Raw genomic sequence first — 24,595 nt, 5'->3', positions numbered from 1 at the left:
ATTAGTACCAGTTTCCTGTGGTTTCTCTAATCTCGGTGTGTTCCAGTGGGAATCTTTATGGGGGAATGGTAATGTGGAAGCTTGCATTTGGTACAGTAGCATTCAGTGATAGTTTGACAATGAAGACTTTATTAGTTATACTGGATTTATGTTGAAACACTGTGTAATTCCACTCTATGTTCTTCTTGTATGCTTTGCTGTGGAGAAGGCATCGTTAGCATTGTAAGTTCTGCTTGTTACAGCTCAAGATTTTGAGAGAAGACATTTTATTTTACCTTGTTGATTGCCTCTTGTCAGTAGAGGCATTTTTGTTAATCATGGGCCATGGTCTTTCTTTGAAAGTAGTCACTGGCTTTTGCTGAATTGCTCGAATTGAGACCTGCTGCCAAGTGAGCTGGAGAATTGCTTTTCTTCCCTTTGTCTGCTGGGTCCCTTTTCCCATCTACGGGCCCATTTATACATTGCTGATTGATACGATTATGCAAATGGGCATGTAAATTGTCAAGGTAGCCCAAAAGTCTGCTGGGTCACAAGTGAGAAGGTCATCTGAGGAGGTTATCTTCTTAATGGGAAGCGTTAAGTGATGGGGAGAGCTAAAGATGTGTTTTTAACCACATCATCTCAACCTGTCTTCCAGGTCGTTGGAAGTTCACTACTTTTTGTACATGATGGCAGTGGGAATGCCAATGTGTGGCTGATCGATTTTGGAAAGACCACCCTTCTCCCTGATGGGCAGACATTGGATCACAGGATCCCCTGGCAAGAAGGCAACAGGGAGGATGGGTACTTGTTGGGATTGGACAATTTGATTGGCATCTTGGAAAGCATCACTGAAAGATGAGTTGAGAATGGCACAAAACTTGCAGGGCTGCTCTGTAACTTTCTGCTCTACTGGGATCGCTCAGTTAGAAGGAAACCTTTAACTCCCTCCGAACTCCTGAGGTCATCAGCGCAGAGGGAGCTGCATCCAGAACCCAGCGGTTAGTCATCAAAATGACTTTGCATCGGCCCTCTGTGAACCTACATAACTCCAGATTGGTCTGTATTGCACCAGCCTGACTTCAGCCTGGTCCTCAGAGAATGAAGATATCCATACTCAGGAGTCACACCAGCATGAGTCAAGATCTGTGTGGTAAACCAGAATGATTCTGATTTCTGGCAAACAGACGGGACTCCAGATTACCTCTTGGTGAACCAGAGCAAGTGCGTGGGGATTCAGGGTAGGAATAACAATTTTTCAGGGAACTGCATAGTTTTGAAACCAGCAAGAGTGGCGGTTTTTCCCCCCCCCCCCCAATCCCAAGTCGCCTTGCTCTTGTGTACACTATAGGTCGGACCAACAACTTCTGCTGCATTGTGTTACCGTGTGCACAAGGTGGAAATGGGTGATAATCACAAGAAACCTGGAGCAAAGGGAGACAGCAGTTTGTAGTGGCTGGATGTGGTAACTGCTGTTGACAATTCCTCCTCTTCCCTACCCTAGCCTCGATTCACTTCTATCTAAGAACAGCCTTTGCTTTTACGTGCCTCTCAGGAGATTACAAATACTCTAGGGAGAGAATAGCAGCCTATTGTCTCCAAAAACATTTGACTTTCAGACTGGGTGGGCTGTTGGAAAAGTGCCTGGCTTGGCAAGTTTGGCATCTTGCAGCTGAACTGCAGTTCTGACTCTTTCGCACACAGACCAGGGAACTAAGGGTTTTTTTCAAGGCTTGTTTATTTTGAGAGATAAACCCCCTATACATGTGCACACACACGCCCACACTAGTGGCCAGCAACCAATGTGATCTCTTAAGATCATGGTTTGACTGTCTCCTCACGCACGTGATTTCTTGGCCATGTTCCTGTTCCCAAACACGATGCTGCCACTTCAGTGTATAGACTGGGGCAGCGATCAGGAAGGTAACGTTTCTGCATTCACAGGATTACACTAATGATGAGATAATTCTCAGGCGTCCTTCCTCCGAGGTATCAGCTGTTAACTCAGGGCAGTCTGGGGGAAGGAATGTCAATGTACCATGTCCTATCTGGAATCGCAGGCCCAGCTGTGATTCATTCTTCTTTTGCTGTGGCCCAGGCACAGCCACAGAAAATTCACAGTGTTTAGGTTAAAATCAAGAAAGACTGAAGTGATTTCTTGTAATGGCCTCACATTCCTTCTCTGTTGGTTACTTCTAGTCACTTGAACAGTTCTTTAAATACTAGCAGTATAACTACTATCAGTATTCACATGTTCACTCACATTCCAGGTTTTAACATTAATAATGTGATGATGCAGTTTTCAAAATGAGGACAAGACTTATATTGCTATTCGATTGTTAGTCCCCTTTCAACATCTAAAGCTGGTAACGCACATTGGTCATAAATTGCTGTCTTTTGCCAGTGTCCCGTGTTCAGAAGAGATTCTGAGAACTTTAGGATATATGAAGGTGACTCCATGCTTTGCGAAACTGCTATTATTTCAATAATAATTGTGATCATGAGCAAAAAAAGACTGTAGAGTCCAGATCTGGAACAAAATATCTATAACATTTGTAACTAGAATTGAACAGCCTAAAATAACTCCTAAAAGGAGTTACTTTAGATAACACACTACTGTACTAAGAGATCAGTCAGATTTAATAACTTTTTCATCACCTCTAAACAAAACGACAGTATTAAAAATTCCAGCTCAGTTGTGACCTAAAAGTTAGATGACATAGAGTGGGTATTCTGTAGGCAGTAATGACACATGGAAACATTTCATCTTAAAACAGAAGTTGTTTGAAACTGGTAATTATTTTTGCAGTTCACTTCAAATTCAGACTTCTTCTGTGGCCTCCCAAAGTCCCTCTCAGTTTTATTTTCATGATAGTATGTTAATGAATTTTCCACTTAGAATCTGTTTCAGAGGGTTTACACTTTTTTTTTTTTAAGTGACAGCGAGCCTTCAATAGAGAGCACAGATATTATCGTTCCAGATGCCTCCTAACTTTTGAACTGCTATGAGATGACAAATTAATCTGTGGTGAATTTCATATGATTTAAAAAAAAAAAAAAAAGTCTTCCTCCTTTCCTGCAGCCAACAGGTAAGCCATCGGTTTGCAGTGCTTAAGGAGAATAGGAAGTAAATGGGTCTCACAGGGAGGACTTTGATAACAACACCTTTTCTATGAGACTGCAATTGCATGCAGTCCTACCATAATAAAAAAAATAAATTAGAAAAGTTAGAAATGAGACTGTTAAGGTGATAGAATTCATTAGTGGTTTGCCTAATTAATCTTCAGAGTTAAATTTCTTTTTTCTGTTAACACATATGTGAATCTTTTGCACCAGTGTAACTTATTTTCTAGAGGGGAATTTAGAGGGTAAACATTGATGCTCAAATGTCAGTGGAGAATTTGAGACAAACTTTTAGAATGACTGTCCAGTTCTAAAGGAGAACTAGAAGCAATGTGGTACCAGTAGCTTAAAAAAAAAAAAAAACAAAAAACAAAAAAACCAAACCAACTGCTGCTAGCACCTGGATGGTTTGCAGTATGTGGTCTTGGGGGAAAACATGGAGAATGATCCATTCCTCTGCAGTAGTTGAAAAGGTCAGGAAAAAAGAAAATGTCTGCTATAGCAGACCCTGGTCTGGAAACTCATTCTAGATGGTAAATAGTTCTAGCAAGTTAGTTTTGACATGGCTCTTTGGCTTGCCAAGGGGCGAGAAGGGAGGAAGTCACAATCATCTGCTGCTGTTAGGGGAAAGGAGAAAAGGAGGCAGCTTTTCATTAGCAAACTGTGAGTGTAGGACTGCAGCCGAGCACTGGAGCTCTGCGGGGCTGGAGGCTGGGAGCTCATGAGCAACCTACGCCAGGGTAAGGTAGATACCTTGATCGATTCCCAGCGCGTGGCCCGGAGTGCCTGTCTGCGTACACCCCCTTGCTAGCGTGAGGAAGCAGCATAGCCTTCTTTCGCTATGGAGTAAGTTGCCTTGAATAAGCTTATATTTGCCAGAGGGTCACCATGCTGCCTTTGCACAGGCATGTAACATAGAAGAGCTGATGCGTGATAACCAAGGGACTTGTTCACATACAAGTCCAGAATGTGGTTCTTTAATGCCTCTGCTGAGATACGGCCTCACTCCGGAGACACCAAGAGCACGTGTGTTTCCACAGCATGGTGAGATCTGCTGGCCCAGAGGCACTTTGGTGCTGAACAGCTAACCTCTGACTTAGGCACCAAGGTCTTTAAACTCACTTGTTAGATGCAGCAATGCTTATTGCTGTGGCTGCTGCATTCCTGTGTGAATCTAGCAGTAGGACTTCTCTCCCTCAGCTTTGTCAGTGACTTGGTTTTTTGGCCTTGGACAACTAGGCTTCAGTTTTTTTCCCATTTTACAGATGGGAATAGTACCTACTTACCTCACAGGAATGGTGTGAGGCTGTCCTTCGTTATTGCTTGCAAGATGCTGTGAGATTCTTTGGAGGAAGGTGCAATATAGAAAGAAATGCACAAAGAAAGAGATACATCAGCTAAGTTTAAACATGATGGGTGTTGGGGCCCCGCAAGAATATAAATTTGGATGAAATTTAAACAAAAAGTGGTAAAAATTAAATCCCTCTTAATTTTACAGAGGGGGAAATTCACTTAACATCTGATCCAGCTCTTATTATAGGGAAAGATTTCAATAGGAGTTGGACCAAACCCTTAAGTATCTCAGAGGGCTCTTGCTATTTTTTTTTGTTTTTGTATTGCTGTTGTTATGATTTGTTATTCTTAAGGTACTGAGATCAAATGGCCTGTATCATCCACAGTGCATCCATTCTGAACACTACAATGCAATGCTGACTATGGTCACTTTTGACATTGACTGTATTGGTTGAGTGTTTGTTACTCTGAAGTGTGTACGCTACTAAATAAATGAGACTGGAGGAAAAAAGACAGCCACTGTGAAATCTTTTCTTCAAGAATTTCCTTAGGAAAGGGACAAAAACTATTTATTTCAGTGTTTCTTGTGCTTTTAGTCTTCAGCATCTAATATTTCCTAAACCAAAACCAGTTCTAAGACATCTGGAAGCTAACATTGGAGCTTGGTGCTAAAGCTCACTAGGTACGTTGCTTTACAACCTGATCCACACAAAGCTTCCTTTGAAGTAAGCTCTGTCTCAAAAATCTCAGTTCATAGCCTACAGTGTATCATCAAAAACCTGTGCATCAAAAGGCACTTGGCAGACGCAGGGCGGTTAACTGTTCCACGGGGCAGGCTTGTGTGGCAGCATGGAACAAGCAGCCAGTCCTCCAGGACTGGCAGTGCTTCCCAGCAAGAGAGAGTTGTCCTTCCACCTGTGTGCAAAGAGTACTTAGCAGAGAGGGAAACAAATAGCCACCATTAGTGTCTCTTTATTTTGTGTTGCAGATATAGAAATATACACTTGTCCAGCTTTAAATTGCATAGAAGCAGGCATGTCATCTACTTGGGTACAGTGGTCGCCCAGAAAGGTAAGTTGGCAAGAAGTGCTGCCATGGTCAGAGGTAATGACAAATCAAAACCTATTCAACTAAATGACAAAGTCATGTGACAAGACGGGAAGATGTCAGTGATGTCATGCCTAAGGTCTCTGCGTCAGATTGAAAAGGGTGGGCAGCCCGGAGGAGAGAGCATGGCCATGTCTACAGGAGAAACTCTCGCAGAGCTCTGCTGCTCGGGGGTCTGAGGCTGACACGGCTGCAGAGATGCAAATACACTGGGGAAACCGTACGCCCGGCAGCAGCGGTTTCTTCTCTTTCGGGTAAGTAGGGGGAGGTGGTGGAGGTGGAATAAGTTACACTTGCAAAAGCCATTTTTTTTGCAAAACTTTGCAAACTCATTAGACTCGCAAAGGTTTCTGAGTGCACACCTGCCCAGCGGCAGATCAGTGGAGACCTTACCTCAGGAAAAGGGCTGATAAAGGGGACACCTTAAATGTCTGCAGTTAAAAATCCTATTTCTTTAAAGGGAAAATGAAGATACACAACACTTAAGTTGAGGAGAGAAAAGATAAAGAAATCAGAAGGAGGAATATCAACAAATGTGAAAAGAAAGCAGAGAAAGACAAATTGAAATTTGCATTATTATTTCATCTTTTGTTATTCAGGCCCCTCTTTAAAATGTAGGAATGAGGTTGTATGAAGCAACATAAATTTAATGCTGAGCCCAGAAGAAAAAAAACCCTACAACTATATACACGCAAATCTAAAACTAAGTTGGTAACATGTTAAAAGACAAACACCCATCAGGAAGAGCAATTTATAATAACTTTATAAATGGCTGATTCTCCAGTGGGGAAGTGTTGGAAGACTTTTCACATGGATTACAGGGCTGAATTAATCCCAGATCTCCAGCTCATGTCATTCCTCTAGGAAACAAAATTGTGTTTTGGCTTTCAATCGCCAAAGTAATCCAATTTTGACACTATGGGTTCGACTTATTGATTATGCACTAAAAGCGTCTCCTTAAAAAACTGTTTCAAGCAAGTTCTCTTTTGAAATGGCAGCACTCTTGAAATGGTCACTCTTAGAGATAAGATACTGGGCAGGATGGAGTTTTATTCTGGCTCCGTGCAGCTTTGTCTATGCTCTTCCTGTAAATAAGTACCTTGACACAGCTATTCAGCAAAAACAGGTATTTGCCTAAGTGCTGGACTGAAGAACTTGCATTTTATTCATAAAATGAAGGCCTAGCTGCAGCCAAGACTGCCTGTGGCATTGGTAGTAGTACTGTGCTGGTCTCTCACTTCACTTTTCAATGGCTTATCTAGTTTTATCACTACTGGCCCTTCTAAATTCCTGAATTAAGTTGAGGCAAGTGCTGTATATGGGGAAAACAGTGGTCGCTCAAGCTGGGTAACCATAGGGAGGGCAGGGATCCTACCTGCTTCTCACTGGAATCTTTGGGTGCTTTATAGTCATTTCCATGTGAAAAAATGAAGAACTGTCTTGTGCCTGCTACTTTATAAAAAGTCTGCAGGAAGAAAAGGCGGTATAGTTAACTTCCCGTGGCTTCTGAACAAGGCAGTATTTCAGTCCTCACCACCAGCCTCCCACCCGTGCCGATGGCTGGGGAGAATTGAAAGCAGAGGAGTCCTGACAGCCCTGCAAAAGCACGGTCATGACGACCGGTGCTCCGCTCAGGATAGCGCCTGTTACAAAAAAGCGTTGGAAAGCCACCTGGAGTCACGTCCACTGCAGCTGGACTAGGTTCTCTGCACGCTGCTGTGGCCTTAGCTTATATGCAGGGAGGAAGGGGCTGAGTTGCTGACACCCAGTCACAACTGTTGGAGAGTTTGATAGCTCACCTTTGGGGAAAAAAAATGCATAAACCATAGAAATAACATAATCTGAAAGGTAAGGATGTTGAAGATGAGCTGGTATTATTCCAGGTGGCTAAGAGTAGATATATTTGTTCTTGACTAGCATGTTCCAGAGGTGGCCAGCCTGAAACATGACCAAAAAATGTTAGCCTCTGCAAGAGGAACGAGAAAATTTCCTGCTAACTGGGCTTCCCTGCCTCATCCACCTGGGCTGTGGCAGCTCCTGGATGCAATGAACTAAAGGGGAGAGAAGCCAGAGCGCTAAAGCAGAGGTGAAATGGAAAGAAGGGCCCGAGGCAAGGGCAACCGTCTCCCTCGGTCACTAAGCCCATCAGTCCCCACACCACTCCTGGAACTTGCCCACGCACAGGGGGACCCCTCTGTGCTGACCACCTGTCATTTCCAAACAGGGATTTGGAATTATTTCCATACCACATGGGTCATGGCTGAAAGGTGGTGATGTTGGCCACTCAGGTCTGGAAATGACAGTATATAAAACTACTCATTCTAAAGCCAAGGGCCTAAAACTATAGGAAGCTTGGAACAGATACAAAGTCAGACCAACAAAGCATAAACCTGAGCTGAAGACGGATTTCACTCAAGACGGATTCAGACTCTTCACTCCATGCTTTTCTGTACCACATCTCAGTGGGGTCCATCCCTGAATAACTCAGTGGACAGGAAGTCTGTGTGGTCAAAGCAAACCCCCTCCTGCCAGCCCACATCTTCAGACTGTACGTGCAGCTGATTGCTGAGTAAGTGTGACGCTTGTACCAGCGCACCTCTTCCCTCAGAAAGGAACCGGACAAAGTCTACGGCTGACATCTCACCATAGACGTGAAGGCAGCGTGGAATTTGCCACCGTAGGTTGGCAGTGCAACATTCAGGAGTGGTACCAGGACAAAATACTTCTGAGACCGTTCAACCTTAATCCAAATTATTTACTTTTTCAGTCTCCTTATTTTGTAGGCTTTAACCAGTAAACGTCTGTTTAGACCTTAAGCAACAGAAGAAAGCCTTAGAACTGCGCTGTCTTCAAAACAAACAACTACTCGTACCAGCAAGTCTGTATGCTTGGAAGGTGAGAAGAAATGATGACCTGCTCAGGTGTGTGAAGCCAAGTCATGATTTTAGCTTTCTCAAATGGTTGAGCTATTCTACCTCCCTGTGTAAAGGGTGCTGTAAGGCAGTGTTTGTATTCGGCTCCCCTTCGCTCTGCCCCTCCCTTGCAGTACTTTGTTTCTACCTCTGAGGAGTGTGTATTAAAACCAAGAACTCCAGTGTGCCAAATGCTAGACAGTTACCCGAGAACCTCAGCTTAATGCTTACCGACATAACACAGGAATTACTTCTGAATATCAAAGTACTTACAAAAATGAAGTTCATCCCAAGTAAAGTCCATTAAAAGATAAAGACAGTCCATTTCTCATCTCCCCCTGCAGCTCACCCTTGCTTGAAAAACCACATGGCCCTTCCATGCCAGGAGCTGTGAGGAAAGCGATACCATGAGGCAAGCAGCACATTTCTTTCACTATTCAAAGGGATACTATCATCAGCTCCACCAACTATTTTTTTTAAGAGTAAATTTGTTTTCCTCTTCATTGCTTGTTTTCAAAGCACATGCTCAGAGGAACCTGGATTTTTTTTCATCCTTCCTACTGCTTCCAATTTGAGCAGTAGCTTCGTTTTCATGGTTTTCCGCAGGATCTGCTAATAAAACAGATAGATACAAATGTGGTTGCTATTTGTTTACTTCCCTTACAGTGCATGAGCATCATTCGTAAGTCATCAGGACTGTAAAAAGCTCTCAGGAATATAGCAGCCTTTGCAAGCTGGTTGCTGCTGGCACAGCATGCGGTTTTGGTTTCTTCGGTCAGAAAGAAGCACAACCTGTGTTGGTCATTATTTCCATCCAAATGCTGCGGTTGGATGGTAGGTCCATTTCTTTTCACCTGAGCAGATTGAGAAGGAGTCCTTTCCTTAAGTAAGTATTGTATTCTGAATCAGAGCAGCAATGCCATTGTTCTCCACTGCTAACCTGGTTCAGTGGAACACGTTTGATGGACAGAGATAGAAATGCTACTGTCTTTAGCCATCTGGGGATCTGGCAGACAGAAGGAGGAAGCAGAACATTGCTGATGTTGAAACATCACCCATCTGAAGGAACTCAAATGGAGGAAGTAAGTGAAATAGGAAACAGTCCTTCCAGACACACACATTCCCTGATCTTTGGAAAAACCACTTCTGTTATACAGGAGTAACACTCAGGTCATCTGACAAAGACAGACCAGAGTCCCTCTCTCTTGCTGTTTTCTCTGTTGTATAAAAAGGCTTTTCATCTCGATGCAGACTGGAGCTCCTTAGCACAGCTGCTCTGACCTCTGCCAAAGCTGGTGGCTGCTGGTCAGCGCTATAGCACAGGTCATCATAAGCATAATTTACATTGCCACAGGGGAAAGTCTGGAGTTTCACCAGTTCAATCCCACCGATATCCAGGTGAGGGCAGTTGCTTCGACTTGGAGATGCTGGAGATGCCCGAGAGCTAGAAGAACTGCAATTCCCATCAAAGCCCGAATCTTCCCGCTCCGGAGTTGCTTTGAGCTTGGAGCTGGGGCTGAAGTGACAGATGTTCTCTAGCACCCACGATCCATAGGTTGGGTTCCAAAGGTTTTTCGTTTTGTTTTTAAGTCTGTGGGTTGGTGGATTGCTGAGCTCCAACTTCTGGTTCGAGGTCTGCTGGAACCAGGACCCGCTGTTGAAATCTCTGAGGCATGGCAGGCTGGGCCCTTGAGCAGTCCAGTTGCTCAGGTTCTCCACCAGTAGCTCTTGTGGACATTGTACAAGTCTGTGCCCAGCATGGTGGGAGTCCAGTGCTTTAGGCGTTGTCTGTGGTGTGAGAGAAGGGCTTCCCAACAGGGGCACTATCCCACTGGCAATGTTTGGGCGCATGACTGTGCTCCCTTCATCCTCTGGTGTGGGGCCACACTCCATGGGCAGCTCAGTGTTCATCACATCAGGGTCCTGAAAGAGAGAGACAAGAACCTGTTACCCCCTGAGCACCTCCAGGGTGACTGTCACCCCTGCGTTTTAAGAGAAATAACTATGAGAGTGAAAAAGCTTTTGGCAGAGGCTGACATCAGGTTTGGGCAATATTCCTGCACGTCGTACAAGGTGCTACGTGCCATCTGGATATCGCATGCTGTTAGGACTTGCAAAAATGCTCTCTCATGTACTTGCTTCCTTTGAGCAGAGGCTGTGCTTTACTGAAAGCAGTGCCTAAGCTGGGGGTCACCAGTATATAATTTCTCCCTCGGGAGGTTGGATCCAGGCCTGTAGCTGTAAAATGCTACCAGATGGTGAACTCACCGTGCCATCTCATTCCCCCCGCTCCACTCCATATCAGTTCAGCTGTGGCTTTCGAGCAACATTAGGCAAGGTCAGAATATGGACCTTGAAAGAGATTCTAAAGACCTTTCCATCACAAAATGAAGGACATTTTTCTACTGAACAAGCTGAGAGCTGAAAGCATCCACTTGCACAGGAACAGTATAATCTCATTTTGGTTGGGCTGAAGATGGATACCAGAATACCCAAATGAAAAGAGCAGTTGAGCCAACCGCACCACCACAATTGGGAAAGTAATTAGATCAGTCCGTCAGGACTCTTCACTTGTTTTGGGCACTAAAGCCAGTGCCTTTGGCTAGTTGGCATTCCATGGATTATCATCCACCTGGATACCAAAGATCAATACCTGTGTGCAATACTTGATTCTTTCCAGGATGGTGGAGAAGTTTGGCCGATACTCTGGGCTGTGCTGCCAGCACTGTGTCATGATCCGGTACCTTAAAATAAGTTTTTAAAAAAAAAAAAAAGTATCAATCAAGAAGGATAATTATGCAAAACGTGTTTCAGTATGAAGTGATCATAGGTCCAGAGGAACTGCGCTTGGTACCTGGCCCAAAGGAGGAGAGCAAAAGCGGACATGTTATTTCTGCATCCTTGGATCCTGAGCCATTAGGGGACCACTACTTAAAGCAAATCCTAGAGTGCTCTAAGCTGTATACAAGAGGCAGTGGCTCAAGAGACATCCAATAATACCCATCTAACCCTGGGGGCAATCACCATTCCCTGACTAAAGCTGTCTACTTGCCTTTTTCTAACCTGTTTGATACCCGCTATCCCTTGGCTTGCGGGAGCAAGGAAATACTTACACTGGCCCTGGACAGTTTTTTGGTGGATCCATTCTTCCTCCACTGGTAACAAATTCCAGCACTTCCTGATTGGTTTTGCAAGGGTAGGGCATGTAGCCTAGAGAGAAAATCTCCCAAAGCAGCACACCAAAGGACCTGTGTCAGAAACCAGCCAACAATACCAATTAGGTTTCATTTGTGCTCCACAAACCTGGCACCAAGCTGTGTAGGTAACACCACAGCAACAACCTTTCGAAGCTGTAGGCCAACCACAGTAATGTGCAATTAGCGTGATTATGAGTCATATAAAAAACCCCACAATCAATCAAAACTTTTGCTCAAGCTCCAAAAGTAGCTTTGCAGAGGTTTCAAAATTTTTTAATAACTCTGAAGTTGTTCTTTCTGCTGCATTTGTTATTTCTAGAGCAGGAAATGCCACAGCACCCTTTGCTATGTATGGTCTAACTTAAAAGAACTGTTAGATCTGGCATGGAGAGTCCTGCGTTACTTGGGAAGACTTGAGATGTTTGAATCAGTGTTTGGGAACAGGATGCTCAAGAATAAAATCAAAAGACAGCCAGTGAAACTGAAAAGCAGCAGCATTTCTTTTTTGTCATTATATGGTTGCTCTCCTTTTTTTACATCCAGGGGTCAGTTAGGCAGTGCCACTGAAAATAATGTATGACTGACTTCAACCCAGGGGAGTCAAGAGGCTTCTGCCAGGACTTCAGCAGGGTCCGAGTTTTAAGAGTCACTATTTGCCGGAAAGGTGGAAGAAATTTCCAGTACATGCGTGTTACTTATAATAGCCTATTACAGGAACTGTAGCACTTTCCTTCAAAATATTTAGTACTGGCTGCTCACAGTCAGGCGCTGATAAGCAATCCCTTGTCTTCCGGCATCACTAACAACTTCAGGAAACTGGGTCAGTGTGGCATTTAAGGGAATGTCTCAGTACAGTATATTGAAGAATCTACTGTATAGGGAGAGCGGCGTTCTTAAGCAACTCGAAAGCTTCCATTCCCCAGCACCTGTGCATGAATGTGCTGCTGTGGAGGGGGTGCTTATTTTAAAGAAAGATCCAATTACATGAGGAATCAATATATAAATATTGTTTCCTCAGCAACCAGCAAGGACTTGTGATTAAATCTGCTGTCATTTTATACACAAGAGAAAAAAAATTATACAAGAGTAATCCTGGGCAGTACAGAGAGAGTCATTTACAAGATATACAAGCAGGCCTCATCACTGATAGAAACTGAGTGGCAGATACTGAGGGCTGAGGGAAGCGTCTGATGGTATTTCTCTGGATTTTTAACTGAGACTTCTTGGGAATCCAAACTGCTTTCTCTTTTCACTTCTTGATTGCCTTTATATGATATTCTACATTTATGTATAGCAAATTTTTATTACCTCCATTTACATTAGATTTTTTTAAATTCTTATTCAGAATTCTTCAGCCGTGCTTCTACTGAATGCAGAGGGAAGACCTATAATATTTTTCTGAGAAAATCTGTCATTTTTTAAGGTTCCTGCTGTCTTTCAGACATTTTTTTCTTGAGCAGTACATTTCTTGACCCTTATCACTGAGTAGCAGAAGCGATTAAAAGACAGTTGTTACCAGGTATCGGTCTTGGAGGTGAAAATGCCCTCTAGAAAAGCTTCTGGTGGCATCCACTTGACAGGAAGCATGGCTCTTCCTCCCTTGCGGTAGTAACTTGCTCTGGGAAAGATAAAATGCGTGGAGAGTGTCACACAGTCTGAAAGGGCTCAGATATATAAAAGATCTTATCACCACAGCAACAGCAGCGGGGGATTGCACGTGGCAGTGGGGGCCAAGTGAGAAAAAGGAAAAGTCATCAACACAAATAGTGCATTGAAGCAGTATTTTATACCCTCTTTGCAACTGGGGTGGAAACTGAGGATGTTGTAGGTGCACAGCTGAAGACGTCAAATTTGGTGATGCTTTGCACAGCGTGCTGATGCAGCAAGTCTTCTTGAAACCATGAACTGAGAATTATGGGGTTTTTTTGTTGTTTGTTTGTTTGTTTTGTTTTTTTTTAATTTAAGATTATTTATGATCAACTAGCTAATAAATTTGCCTATGCTTGGTTTAGTGTCCACATGTGCTTGCAGTGTTCCCTGGGGCCCAGTCTGGAATAAACACAGTTGAAGTGTATTGGCTAGTAGGCATGCATGTGTTAATGTACAGTCTGTTAACTCCAGTTAGTTAACTGCTAATCAAATTCAGACACATAATGGACAGTTCCACTGCTTCAGATTCCACGAGACAGTTCAAACCGGTCAAAATGATACAGATTACTGAGTTATTCACAGGACTGAAATGGCCTTTCACTTACCTGTAAATGTCCCTGGCCATCCCAAAGTCACCAATCTTGGCTATTCGTCCTGCTCCAGTGCAGGTCAAAAGGCAATTCCTTGCAGCTATATCTCTTTAAAAAAAAAAAAAAAAAAAAAAAAAAAAAAATCAAATTCTAAACTCTTAAGTAGCTAAAGGAATAAAGAAAGAATATTAGACCCAATCCTGCAAGTGTTAGTTGAGTCATCTTTACACAAATGAGGAAAAGAGCCTTATTAAAAATAAGAAACCATGCCAGCTACATTACCATTTTTATTAACCACAATTCTTAAACTACATTTACATTACATTTTCTACCCAGTGTTTTCCAAGCATTCCTGACTCCCATCGCCTTTCATTAAGGCAGAAAACAGTGTCAGTATCAGACCAGGGACAGATCCAACCTCTTTTGCTTCAACCACATTATGACAGATTTCTTTCTTGCTCTATTTTTTTTACAGAGTGGCATCTCAGCAGTGTCTCCATCAGTTACAGATGTGATGCTATTAGGTAGTCTTAGTGAACTGCTTGAAAAGTCAATGTAGGACCAGATTCAGTAAACTGTTGCTTTGTTGCTTCTGGATATCTCCTGTGGAACCAAGCAAAGCTACATATGGGAGCAGCCATTTGCTGGGTGCAGGTTTACCTTGTGACAAATGGCAGTGACGACTGCATGGCCAAGACTGAAGGATTTGTGTTCATTTTAAATACGCATTCTGAAAAGGAACTCATTAAAAATCATAGCACTGTGGGGGTCCTGTTGACTGCCAAGAAAAATGAGCTCCTTGAACAACTCATATGTTTCTTTCCACTGCCAGCCTTGAAAAATCCCTCAGGATTTGGAAGTCAAGCTCAGCTTTCTCTTCCATCATCAGCCGTGACTCCCAGATGACAAGATCTGCCCTTAGTGACATCTCCACAACCCCACTACACTACCTTTCCCCCTAGGATACCTGTTACCTGTAATGATAACCTTCTTCCCTTCCCGACCCGCTCTAAGTAATACTGACATCACTAACAAATACTAATACAGAACCAGAACAAAATTCCCTCCATACTGATTTCTTGAATTGTTGGCTAAAACAAAACAAGTCCATTCCCAGGTTGCTTATACCAGAGATCTAACAGTGCAAAAACTGACCCAGAGAGTTTTTTTAAAAGTGATATGCTGCTGTTAAAAGAGTCAAGCATTAGTTTCTTCCATTCCTCTCCTGAAATGAAGATTGGTCTTGAGCAATAACAGCTAGCCTGTCTCTTGTTGACATAAATATTAGAAGCTTTATGTGATGACTGCTGGGCTCAGTGACATATGATAAGAAAACCAGGGAACATCTACCTGACAAGAGACATGAAAACTGGTTTTATAAAATACTTGTGGAGAAAATTTCCGTTGAGTTTCTACTGGACTTCTTGCAGCACAAGCAAAAATTGGCCCTTATCATAAATTCAACTGATCAGGTTGGGTGGAGGTCGCTGATGGATATTACTATTACAGTAAGGATTTTTAAAAAAATAATGCTGTAGTGATGAACTCTGACATTTCCAATTAGAATACTGATCCTCTCATGTACTTACTAAGAGATCCAAGAGCCAAAAATTGTTGCACGCTTTTACTGTTCTTTTTTTAATGACGGAAAATTCTAATCCTATTTTCAAAGGAACTTATTTATTGTTCCAATATAAAGGAGACTGAAAACTGTCCCAGATGCTCTAATTATAAAGCCATAACATATCCCATATCTCAGTCTCCTGGCTTTTTGCTCCGATTGCTGCTTGCCACTCGTTTCCCTCAGTTTCTCCAGTCTCTCCTCACTCTTGTCTAGCTCTGCCTCTTTGCTCTGTGCAATATCATGTGTACGTACATGTGCTTCTGCGTATGCATGAATCAACTGCCTACTTGCATAACTCCAGGCTGCACGTCGGTTTAATTAGAGCCTGTGTGACCCTCTTGCGTGCAGGCCTCCCCTTTCCGTTACACACAAGGGCTGAACTCAGCATGGAGTTCATACTCAGGAAGGAATTCAGTTGCATGCTATGCCTCAGAACATTATGAGCTGAAGCAACTCTTAATCAGAAGCAAAGGAGTCCAATATCCAACTGGGATTTTTAAAAGGCTACCTATAATAACCTTTACCTCTTCTAGAATATTTTATTCTTATTTGAAGCCTGCCATATCAACAAAAGAGGAAAAAAAGGTGTGAACAGACAAATATGGGCTCCCCAAAACCACACAGCAGGTCAGCTGCTGAGCTGGGAAGGAAGCCTTAGACTTGTGTTTTTACCTCCTATTATCCCTGTTCTACCCTTCTCTAGTCAATGGCTCAAATATGATGGGCTGTCCGGTGCTGATGGGATAGGGAAAACATTAAGTCGAGAAAAGAGAGAAATACCCTATTGTCTTACAAGCTAACACAGAGTGACACTACCATCTAGTGGACTACAGGGCTACTCTCAAATGTGTCTACATTGTAGGCACCTGAAAATTAACACTTGAAAATGTTCACCGCGAACAGAAGATTCCTTTCTCCCCAGCAGTGCAAAGAGCAGTGCAGACTCTAACTCCTACCAAAACCCAGTGAGACCAGCCTAGGCATCTAAGCACAGGCCTGTATTGGTAGAGAAAATCTCTGTCTCCCCCCTGGAGATGAGTTCTGCCTAATCCACTGCAAATAGAAGCTGTGTGAGCTTCACGCACCTTGAGATACACCAGAAGGGACTGTTTCTCCTCACCTGTGGATGAAATGATTCTCTTCCAGATATTTACAGCCGCAGGCAATATCCCTAGCCATGTTCAGCAGGTCCTGCATTGTTAGCGTGGATGGTTGATTCTGGAAAACGACACACAGAAAATGGTAAGGGAAGAATAGCGGAGTGGAAGAATATAGTTCAGGCAGGGGATAATCAGTGAGGGGCAGAAGAAGGGAAAGGGAGAGACATACATACAGGGTAGGGGATGGGTTAAATGAGTCATGAGTGGAGAGGAACATAAGCAGATCAAAGTAAAGAGTTAGAAAATGAGTAAACTCTTCTTTAAGCCAAAAAACTTTCAGAAGATTTCACTTCTCAGCACAGTGCGTGAGTGCAAGCTGGCGAGAGATTTATGGCCTGGCCTGAATAGCCTAGTAAAGGGGGTGGGAGAGAACTATTCCCTGCTGGTGTTGGACTTTGTGAAATCAAAAGACAAGCAGGTTTAAAAGGTGAGATGGGAGAGAAAAAAACCCCAACGCTTTTAAAGCGCAAGTTAATAAACTATCAACAGAAATTAGCACATGAACTCAGAGAGAGAGCAAAGATGCACGAGTGCACATCTCTGCACCAGCAGCCAGCATTCATCAACTTATCCATTCTTGTGGAAGGACAGAGATTACCCTCAGGAGCCGTATGCAAAAAGGGGATGCTTTACCACAGGACGCCGGGACCGGTACTAGCACTTCACCATCTCCACTTCCCTAACTAAGAACAATAAAGAAGTCTTTCTCCAGGAGCCCTGCTTATTTTCATCCCATCATTTATTTCCCCATAGGGAAATTTCCTTGGTGTTTCTCCAGGAACTTCTGTATCGCTCTTGGGAAGGGTAGCGAGAAATTACTACGGTGCTGATCAAAAGCCCGAGAGATATCAAATAAATTGTTCTTTTTAAGGCTGCTTTTATTTCTGGATGCTGTTATCGCTGTAATTTCTCAAACCACATAATATACACTACAGCCATTGAGCACTAATTTTATTGGCTAGGCAAATTATTTTACAAAGCTCTTGGACATTTGCCAGGGAGAATTATTATAGTTACAAAGTAGGCATTTCTGGAGAGGAAATGAAGGGCAAGGAGGAGAAATAGAACGACAGACTTCCAGATCTTATCGCTGCTCTTGGACCCCTCTGTCAGAAGGCTGTGATGGACATGCATTTTCTCTGCAGCCAGGGAAACTTGTCGTGAAATACATTAATGACGGGGCTAGTTCTGTTTTCAGAAAAGGTGTACAGGGACATTTTTTTTGAGTACTAAGGGGACTTCAACTGTTGCTATCTGCTAGCATACCAGCTAACGTAGCAGCAGGTTTGTTTTCACATGATATTTAAACAATAACTGTTCTTTACATTACAACTATACATAATATTGAAATAAGAGTATTTATTATTCTCTGCTGCCCACAGACTTTATCTCCTCACAGAAATTGTATGACTTTCACTATAAATGCCAAAACCAAAGATACACAAACTCCTCCATCTGGGTGCTGTTATACCACTGTAAGTGTATTTAATTAGCGTATTTACTCCTGTATGAGGAAGAGATTAAGCTCGATCTTTTAACAACAGGTTAATACCAGCATAGGAGTATACACACACGAAGCTATATTGTCATAACTATTTGGGGGGGGAGGGGGGCTGGGGGTGTGGAGGAGAAGCTGTGCAACTGCATCATGTGGTGTAGGAGTACATGAGGCACCAGTCAGCCTCCTCCTGCCCCTGTAGGCAGCCAGCGTAGGCACCTCAATACATCCAGAAATGACGTACAATCAGGCTTAACTCTTCTTTTTTTTTTTTTTAAGTCTCCACTCAAGCAGAGATATATACTTATTTAACAGAGGTGCCCAGGATCACGCTGTTAAGAAGCAAGAACACATATCTGGAACCAGCTATTCATTATAAGAACATTGAAATGAATTAATTCCAAATATTCCCTGTACTCGGTTGGCATCAATATAGAATTAGAAATCAAAGATAATTTGCAAAAACCCTCATGACAACTTTTTATAAAGGTAGAGTTTTTTGAACAAAAATAGTTGACTTGATAATTTCATTTGCATTGATTTAAATCCCTGTCACAGTGCTACATGCAGGCTCAGCTCTTCAACTAGTGTAAACTTGTGCATCTCCATACGGTGCTGACGCACACCTGATGAGGACCTAGTGCTACAAATTCCCATTACTGCATATCAGTCTTATAACTTCCGCTTCTCACACACCATCACAGTGCGCAGAAAACAAGGCAGACATCGAGGAAAGAAAGCCCCTTAATTTGTCCTGCAGTTGACAGAGAACTCTGGAATGGCAATGCAGGATTTTACTCTTTCCTCCTCAGTTACTAATAGACCAGAGTGCTTTCATTTTCTCTCACTGACATCTGCTTACATCAAGCAAACAGACATATCTATCCAGAAGTTTGTAGGAGCTGGGACACATACACAGCCCTGCTTGGCTTCAGCGCCTTTATCCAATTCATAAAAATAATAAAACCAGTCGTACTAAAATCAACCACAAGCCTAGCAGGGAAGTTATCTCACCACCCTGGGTCGATTCTGCCGAAGAAAGCTCTTCATATCTCCTCCAGCCATGAGCTCAAGCAGAATGAAGCGAGGCAGCGTCTGTAGGCTAACACCGATGCACTGCACAATATTTTGGTGATTGAACTTGCTGAAAGGCAAGATCACAGCAGCATGGAAGAGAAAGACAGCATTAGTACCTGGCCAACGTCCATCACACTCACTGTGCCTTGAGCTTTGACAACCTGGATTGAAGCAAATCCTGATGCAGTGCAAGTTACCGAACAAATTCCTAATTCAGCCATATCAAAATGCCTCTCTGATTACGACACATCAGGGTTATGCCTGGCTTTGCCCATGAAAAGCTTTCAACAGAAGGTATGAAAAGCTGAAAGTAAAGCAGAGCCTTCTGCCTGTGAAGAGAGAATTTAATGGACACTGACTAAAAGATGGGGGTGACGTGAGAGGGAAAAGAAAGCTAAGCACTTCAAATACGCAAATATTATTGGCATTAGTGAAACAAAACCCTGACTGGTGGGGATTTTAATTCAGCGTTGGTTATTTTAAATATACTGCTGTCTAGTTTGGTGGACTCAATCAGTTCACTGTCTAGTCTGCCAAAGAGGGGCTCAGCTAATACCTACTGCAGCAGCTGCTTATGCGATGGCTTTCTGCCTCTTACAAAAGAAAGCCGAGACTGTCAAGAAGCTCAGTAAGACTCAGGCATTAGAAAGCAGCATCTTCCCTTGGATAGCGATTACCTGGATAATACGGGAACTAAAAATGGAAAGGAAGTTGAGGAAGAGCAAGTGTCATGTGCTACTAAGTGAACCAAAGCACTCTGTAATCGATTGAAATTGCTCTTTAAAAAAACATACATCAGTGTTACCTCCTGTTCAGCTGCCAAAGTTCTTGCACACTTTAGGAAGTGGCATTATGTCATGAGATTCATGCTTTAATAGCAGAAAAACAGCATCTAGGTATGAGCTGGGCCAGACAATGAGAAGAGGAACTTCATGTTACACAAATTCAAAATGCATAAATTCTGATTACTTATGATCAACCCTGACTATACCATTATTTTAAAGTCACCCTTGTCTATACTATTGTTTTAAACTTATGGATTTGGGTTAATGAAGTAAATTCCAAGACTGGAATACTTAAAAGTACAGGTGGTAATAGAAATGGCTGTCTGTTATCTTTTCCAGGCAGGTTTTATAGATCTCATAGTTCACGGTCAGAGGGTCATGCAGATGAGATCTTATAAAGGTTCTGTCAAGTTTGCAAAGACATCAAAAGCCAGAACACATCTGTTCCATCTGTGCAAGCTACACACGCAGAGCCATATTCACTACCTTATCCCTACAGGGGTTTCAGAGTGTCTCACTCAACTACTTTTGTGCAAAGAAAGGGTAAAAGCCCAGGACCTTCACTGCAAAAAGCATATTCTTATGGCAAACAGTTCTACAGATAGGAAAAGCAAAACCACTGCACGTATGTTTAGCTACTGCCTGAAAGCCACAATGGGAAAAGCTTTTCGTACTTTCTCTTTCTTCAGCTGCCAAACCTGCTCTTATAAAAACTTTTACTTTTATTTGCAAGAGATAATATAGTTTAAGCCATAGCATCCGAACCTAAAAACTTACCTCCCTGGCACAAAGCCTGTGTTGTACCACCTTGGTGCTGATCTTGCAGAGACTGAACTTCTGAGTCACTGCACAGTGACAGCCACACAGTGGCTCTAATTTTTAGCTTTCCCATTGTTTTCCATTTCATCATTCAAAATTTGTTTTAGCAAGGGCTTCAGGACATGATTTATACTTAGTAAAAGTGCAATGGGATTCTTTGAAAAGGAAAACGTTTCAAACACAGAACATGTTTGTACAAAAATGTTATGTCTTTTTACTCCTCTGAACATGACCAGCAGAACCAACCAGCAGAATTTTTTTGTTGAGATGTTGTACTGGTTTTGGGTGGGATAGAGGTAATTTTCTTCACAGTAGCTCATACGGTGCTATGTTTTGGATTTGTGATCAAAACAGTATTGATAACACATTGATATTTTAGCTATTGCCGAGCAGTGCTTGCACAGCATTAAGGCTTTTCACACCGCCCCGCCAGCAAGGAGGCTGGGGGTGCACGAGGAGTTAGGAGGGGACACAGCTGGGACAACTGACCCCAACTGACCAAAGGGATATCCCCTACCCTACGACATCGTGCTCAGCAAGAAAAGCTGGGGGAAGGAGGAAGGGGGATCATTCTGAGTTTGGCATTTGTCTTCCCAAGTAACTGTTACACGTGATGGAGCTCTGCTTTCCTGGAGATGGCTGAACACCTGCCTGCAATTGGAAGTAGTGACTGAATTCTTTATGTTGCTTTGCTTACACGCTCAGCTTTTGCTTTACCTATTATGCTGTCCTTATCTCAACCCACAAGTTTTCTTATTCTTGCCCTTCCGATTCTCTTCCCCATCCCACTGCTGTGTGGGGCTGAGCTGCCTACTAGCATTAAACCACAACAGATGTGCAACAAAAGAACCTCAGTTACTTTGTTTGAGATGAACAAGAAGCTGAAACCCAGTAACTAAAATGCTACTAAAATGCCACCTGGTGAAAAATAAGGCTGGGTTTCTTTTCCGAACCCAAGCAAGTGGCCTAATAATTCTTATTACCTGCATTACTCCTTTCCCCCCTGCCCACCATCAGTATAAAAACCTTAAACTGTACCTGATAATCAATGCTTCCATTAGGAAATCCATCTCATCCTGCTCAGAGCAGACTTCTGGCAGAGTCTGTTGAAAGGTGAAGACAGTGAGGACCATCCCACCAAAGAATTGAGAACATTTAGGTGACCACCAAAGGAAAAAGAAAAAAAAAAAAAAAGAAAAGAATGAGCATGTAACATGTGAATGACTTCAGGAACCTACGAGGAGGGCCTCATCTTTTCAGTGCCCAGTTTATTGGACTGCATGTGACCCATTTGGTAGTTACAGTTAGAACAGGAAACTGGTGACCTACTTGGAGATTTTCTGTGTGCATTTAACTATATGCAGTGTTCTGGAGCAAAATAGCTTCAGGTACACATCAAGAAAAGCATTAGCTGGGGAATTCAGATCTAGTAAACACTTTAAACCAACAGGTGTTAATTTATTCTCTTTTCTGTATGTCCACATTGCAGCACATCCTTCCATGTCATATGGCACATACAGTCACATGATTTAAATAGCCTCACGTGGCCTTATAGCTTTCTCTCCTGCCAGCAGGTCTGGACAGCATCTGCCACCGATAAACATGCACTGAGAGCGCAGGGAGCAGTAGAAGCCCACTACTGTGCCCACTGTTTTAACGTTACAGGATGGTTTGGCCACAGCTGTATGTAGTGCCTGCTGCCAAACTGCACGCAGAGAGGTGGGATGTTTACTGCTCAGCGTGGTGAGGCTGGCATGGAAACAATTCTTGTCATCAGCAGTGTGGGATACAGAAGACAGGGTTGCATTTTGCTATCTCAAATAAGTGACTGCTTCACACAGGACAGTGCAGATGATCCATTAAATTGGTGGAATACCTACAAACAATATGTGGAGCATGTTGCAAATATATTTTTTAATTTATTCCCAGTCTGCACCTGCTTCTTCTGCAAAGTCAGATCAGGACTGACACGCTCCATCATGGAGCAAGGTGAGCACGGCCACAGCTTGGGCCCCACGGACACTCTACCAGTTTCCAGCCAGGGAGAAGAGCAGCCTTTTGATGATTTTCAGGGTGTTCACTTTACAGGGAACTGGGTGAACAAGCGGGCAGGTGGGCACACAGGGCCCTAACAAGTAGGAATTGTTGCTGAGACTTGCAAAACTGGTGACATCCTCACTGGATTATCACAACTGAACAACAGTCCCATCTACTTCTGTTCGCTGCTGTGCTGTGGTGCTTCCTCCAGTCTGGACTGTGAAACTGGGCTGGGCTGTTACAACTGCTTGCAAGTGTCTGCTCTGGGTTTTCATGCACATTTGTTCAGTGGCACAGGGAAGTTCATAACAAAATGCCATAATGCATGATCCTTTCACTTTTTTTTTTTTTTTTTTTAAAGAGGGTTTTGAAAGACAGGACGAATAACAATAGAACTTCTTTTTATTAATGTAATCTACGTTTTGGGATGAACTCATAGAATTAGATTTGGTTCTCTGAGTCACAAGCTTATAAAAGAACAAAAGCAGGCTATGAGCATCCTTAACTTCAGGGCTGAGTAACTGACAAATCCTGAGGCAACAGCAGTAATTTCACAGAAAAACAGCCTGTTATCTCTTGCCATTAATGACATGGAAATTAGCATGATATCACAGTATATATTCACAGCAGCATATTTAACACGGCCATGCTAAAAGACTACCTGAAAGTTTCACATATGGTAGACAAACACTACTCTCAGTATAAAGGAAATGTAACTGAGAAACACATTTTTAAATATGGTAATGTTATGTAAAAAACTTAGGAGAAAGCACTCAAAACGACTGAAAGGCAGAAGTAATAATATATAAGCATTACTGTAAATGTTTACTGTTTGCTGTCACATAAATACTTCATACTAATATTTACCAGGGCTTTCTTTTCTTTATACAAGCTTTAGAAACCCCCTTCTAGTCCACAATGCCCCCAAAATGTCTGTTTGTTGCTATTTTTTTCCCCTTAAGTTTCTTTTTTTCTTGGCTATTCAGATCTATAAAAATCCTTGTGGCAGAAAAGCCATTGTGGCAGATTCTCTGCTGGGGTGAACTGATGGTTCTGTGTTGATTTCAAGGGAGCTATATTTAAGTTGATAGAGAATTTGTTATTTTGTTTTAACTAACTGTATTATGGAGTCTCCAGGTGACTAATTCACACAGCTTCCCATCTAAGGGCACTGATTCTATCTCTCCTGAGCAACGGGAGTGGAGCTTACAAAAGAGATTGCCCTTTTTAGATACTCCTCCTAGTTAGACCACAACTTACAGCCATTAGGCATGCAGCAAACAAGACAGATGCTTTACTTTCAACCTGCTGCTAGTGCCATACAGCTTAAAAATTAAAGTTTGTAATTCCTGGATGCAGCAATGTGTGGAAACCTGCATCGCACACATGTGTATGTCATTATGCACATGATGAACATGAATCTGCAACTGGAATAGTAATAAGATAATATAGCTCTTATGGGTAATTATTGTTGTATAAGAATTTGTGGGTACTGACCTTGATAGCCACTTGAAGAGGGCTGGGATCCCCTGCAATGCCTACCACGGTTCCCTCATAAACCTCACCGAATGCACCATGTCCTAGTGCCCTGGAAGGAAAAGAGAGAACAGATATTACTATGCCCCTGGATCCAGCACTGGCCAAGTTCTTCTCTTCATCCAATCCAAGGATAGGAATAGAACCTGCTGTAAGAGATGGAATCAACAACAGAGTTTTGTTTTCATCTCAAAGCCTCTGAAAATAA

General features: G+C 42.7%; 2 protein-coding genes across 6 annotated transcripts in view; one reads left to right on the top strand and one right to left on the bottom strand.

The window, feature by feature from the left end:
- ITPKA (inositol-trisphosphate 3-kinase A) overlaps nucleotides 1-7,739 on the top strand; it is a 43,376-nt gene extending 35,637 nt beyond the window's left edge. Inside the window, exons 8-11 of one of the 5 annotated variants that reach the window (XR_014228883.1) lie at nucleotides 638-1,220; nucleotides 2,917-3,068; nucleotides 5,384-5,756; nucleotides 7,420-7,739. Coding sequence is in view for 1 of the 5 variants with exons in the window: in XM_082318407.1 (XP_082174533.1) it covers nucleotides 638-841 (204 nt within the window). In the remaining 4 variants the exon portion in view is untranslated. Of the gene's footprint in view, nucleotides 1-637; nucleotides 5,094-5,383; nucleotides 5,757-7,419 lie in introns of those variants that run through there. The other 4 variants (XR_014228882.1, XR_014228884.1, XR_014228885.1 and 1 more) reach the window with 4 other exon arrangements.
- A 1,809-nt stretch (nucleotides 7,740-9,548) lies between these two features.
- Nucleotides 9,549-24,595, bottom strand: part of LTK (leukocyte receptor tyrosine kinase) — a gene marked incomplete at its 5' end in the record, with an annotated part of 91,029 nt that continues 75,982 nt past the window's right edge. The window contains 9 exons of the mRNA XM_082318882.1: nucleotides 9,549-10,337; nucleotides 11,068-11,158; nucleotides 11,528-11,662; nucleotides 13,128-13,229; nucleotides 13,867-13,959; nucleotides 16,596-16,693; nucleotides 19,148-19,277; nucleotides 21,853-21,917; nucleotides 24,349-24,536. Of these exons, the coding sequence (XP_082175008.1) occupies nucleotides 9,564-10,337; nucleotides 11,068-11,158; nucleotides 11,528-11,662; nucleotides 13,128-13,229; nucleotides 13,867-13,959; nucleotides 16,596-16,693; nucleotides 19,148-19,277; nucleotides 21,853-21,917; nucleotides 24,349-24,536 (1,676 nt within the window). The 3' untranslated portion in view covers nucleotides 9,549-9,563. The remainder of the gene's footprint in view (nucleotides 10,338-11,067; nucleotides 11,159-11,527; nucleotides 11,663-13,127; nucleotides 13,230-13,866; nucleotides 13,960-16,595; nucleotides 16,694-19,147; nucleotides 19,278-21,852; nucleotides 21,918-24,348; nucleotides 24,537-24,595) is intronic.

The sequence above is a fragment of the Platalea leucorodia genome, assembly GCF_965183815.1.
Source record: "Platalea leucorodia genome assembly, chromosome: 7".
Lineage (NCBI taxonomy): Eukaryota > Metazoa > Chordata > Aves > Pelecaniformes > Threskiornithidae > Platalea > Platalea leucorodia.
Note: the sequence above shows the minus strand (reverse complement) of the source record. Positions and strands in the feature narration are given on the sequence as shown.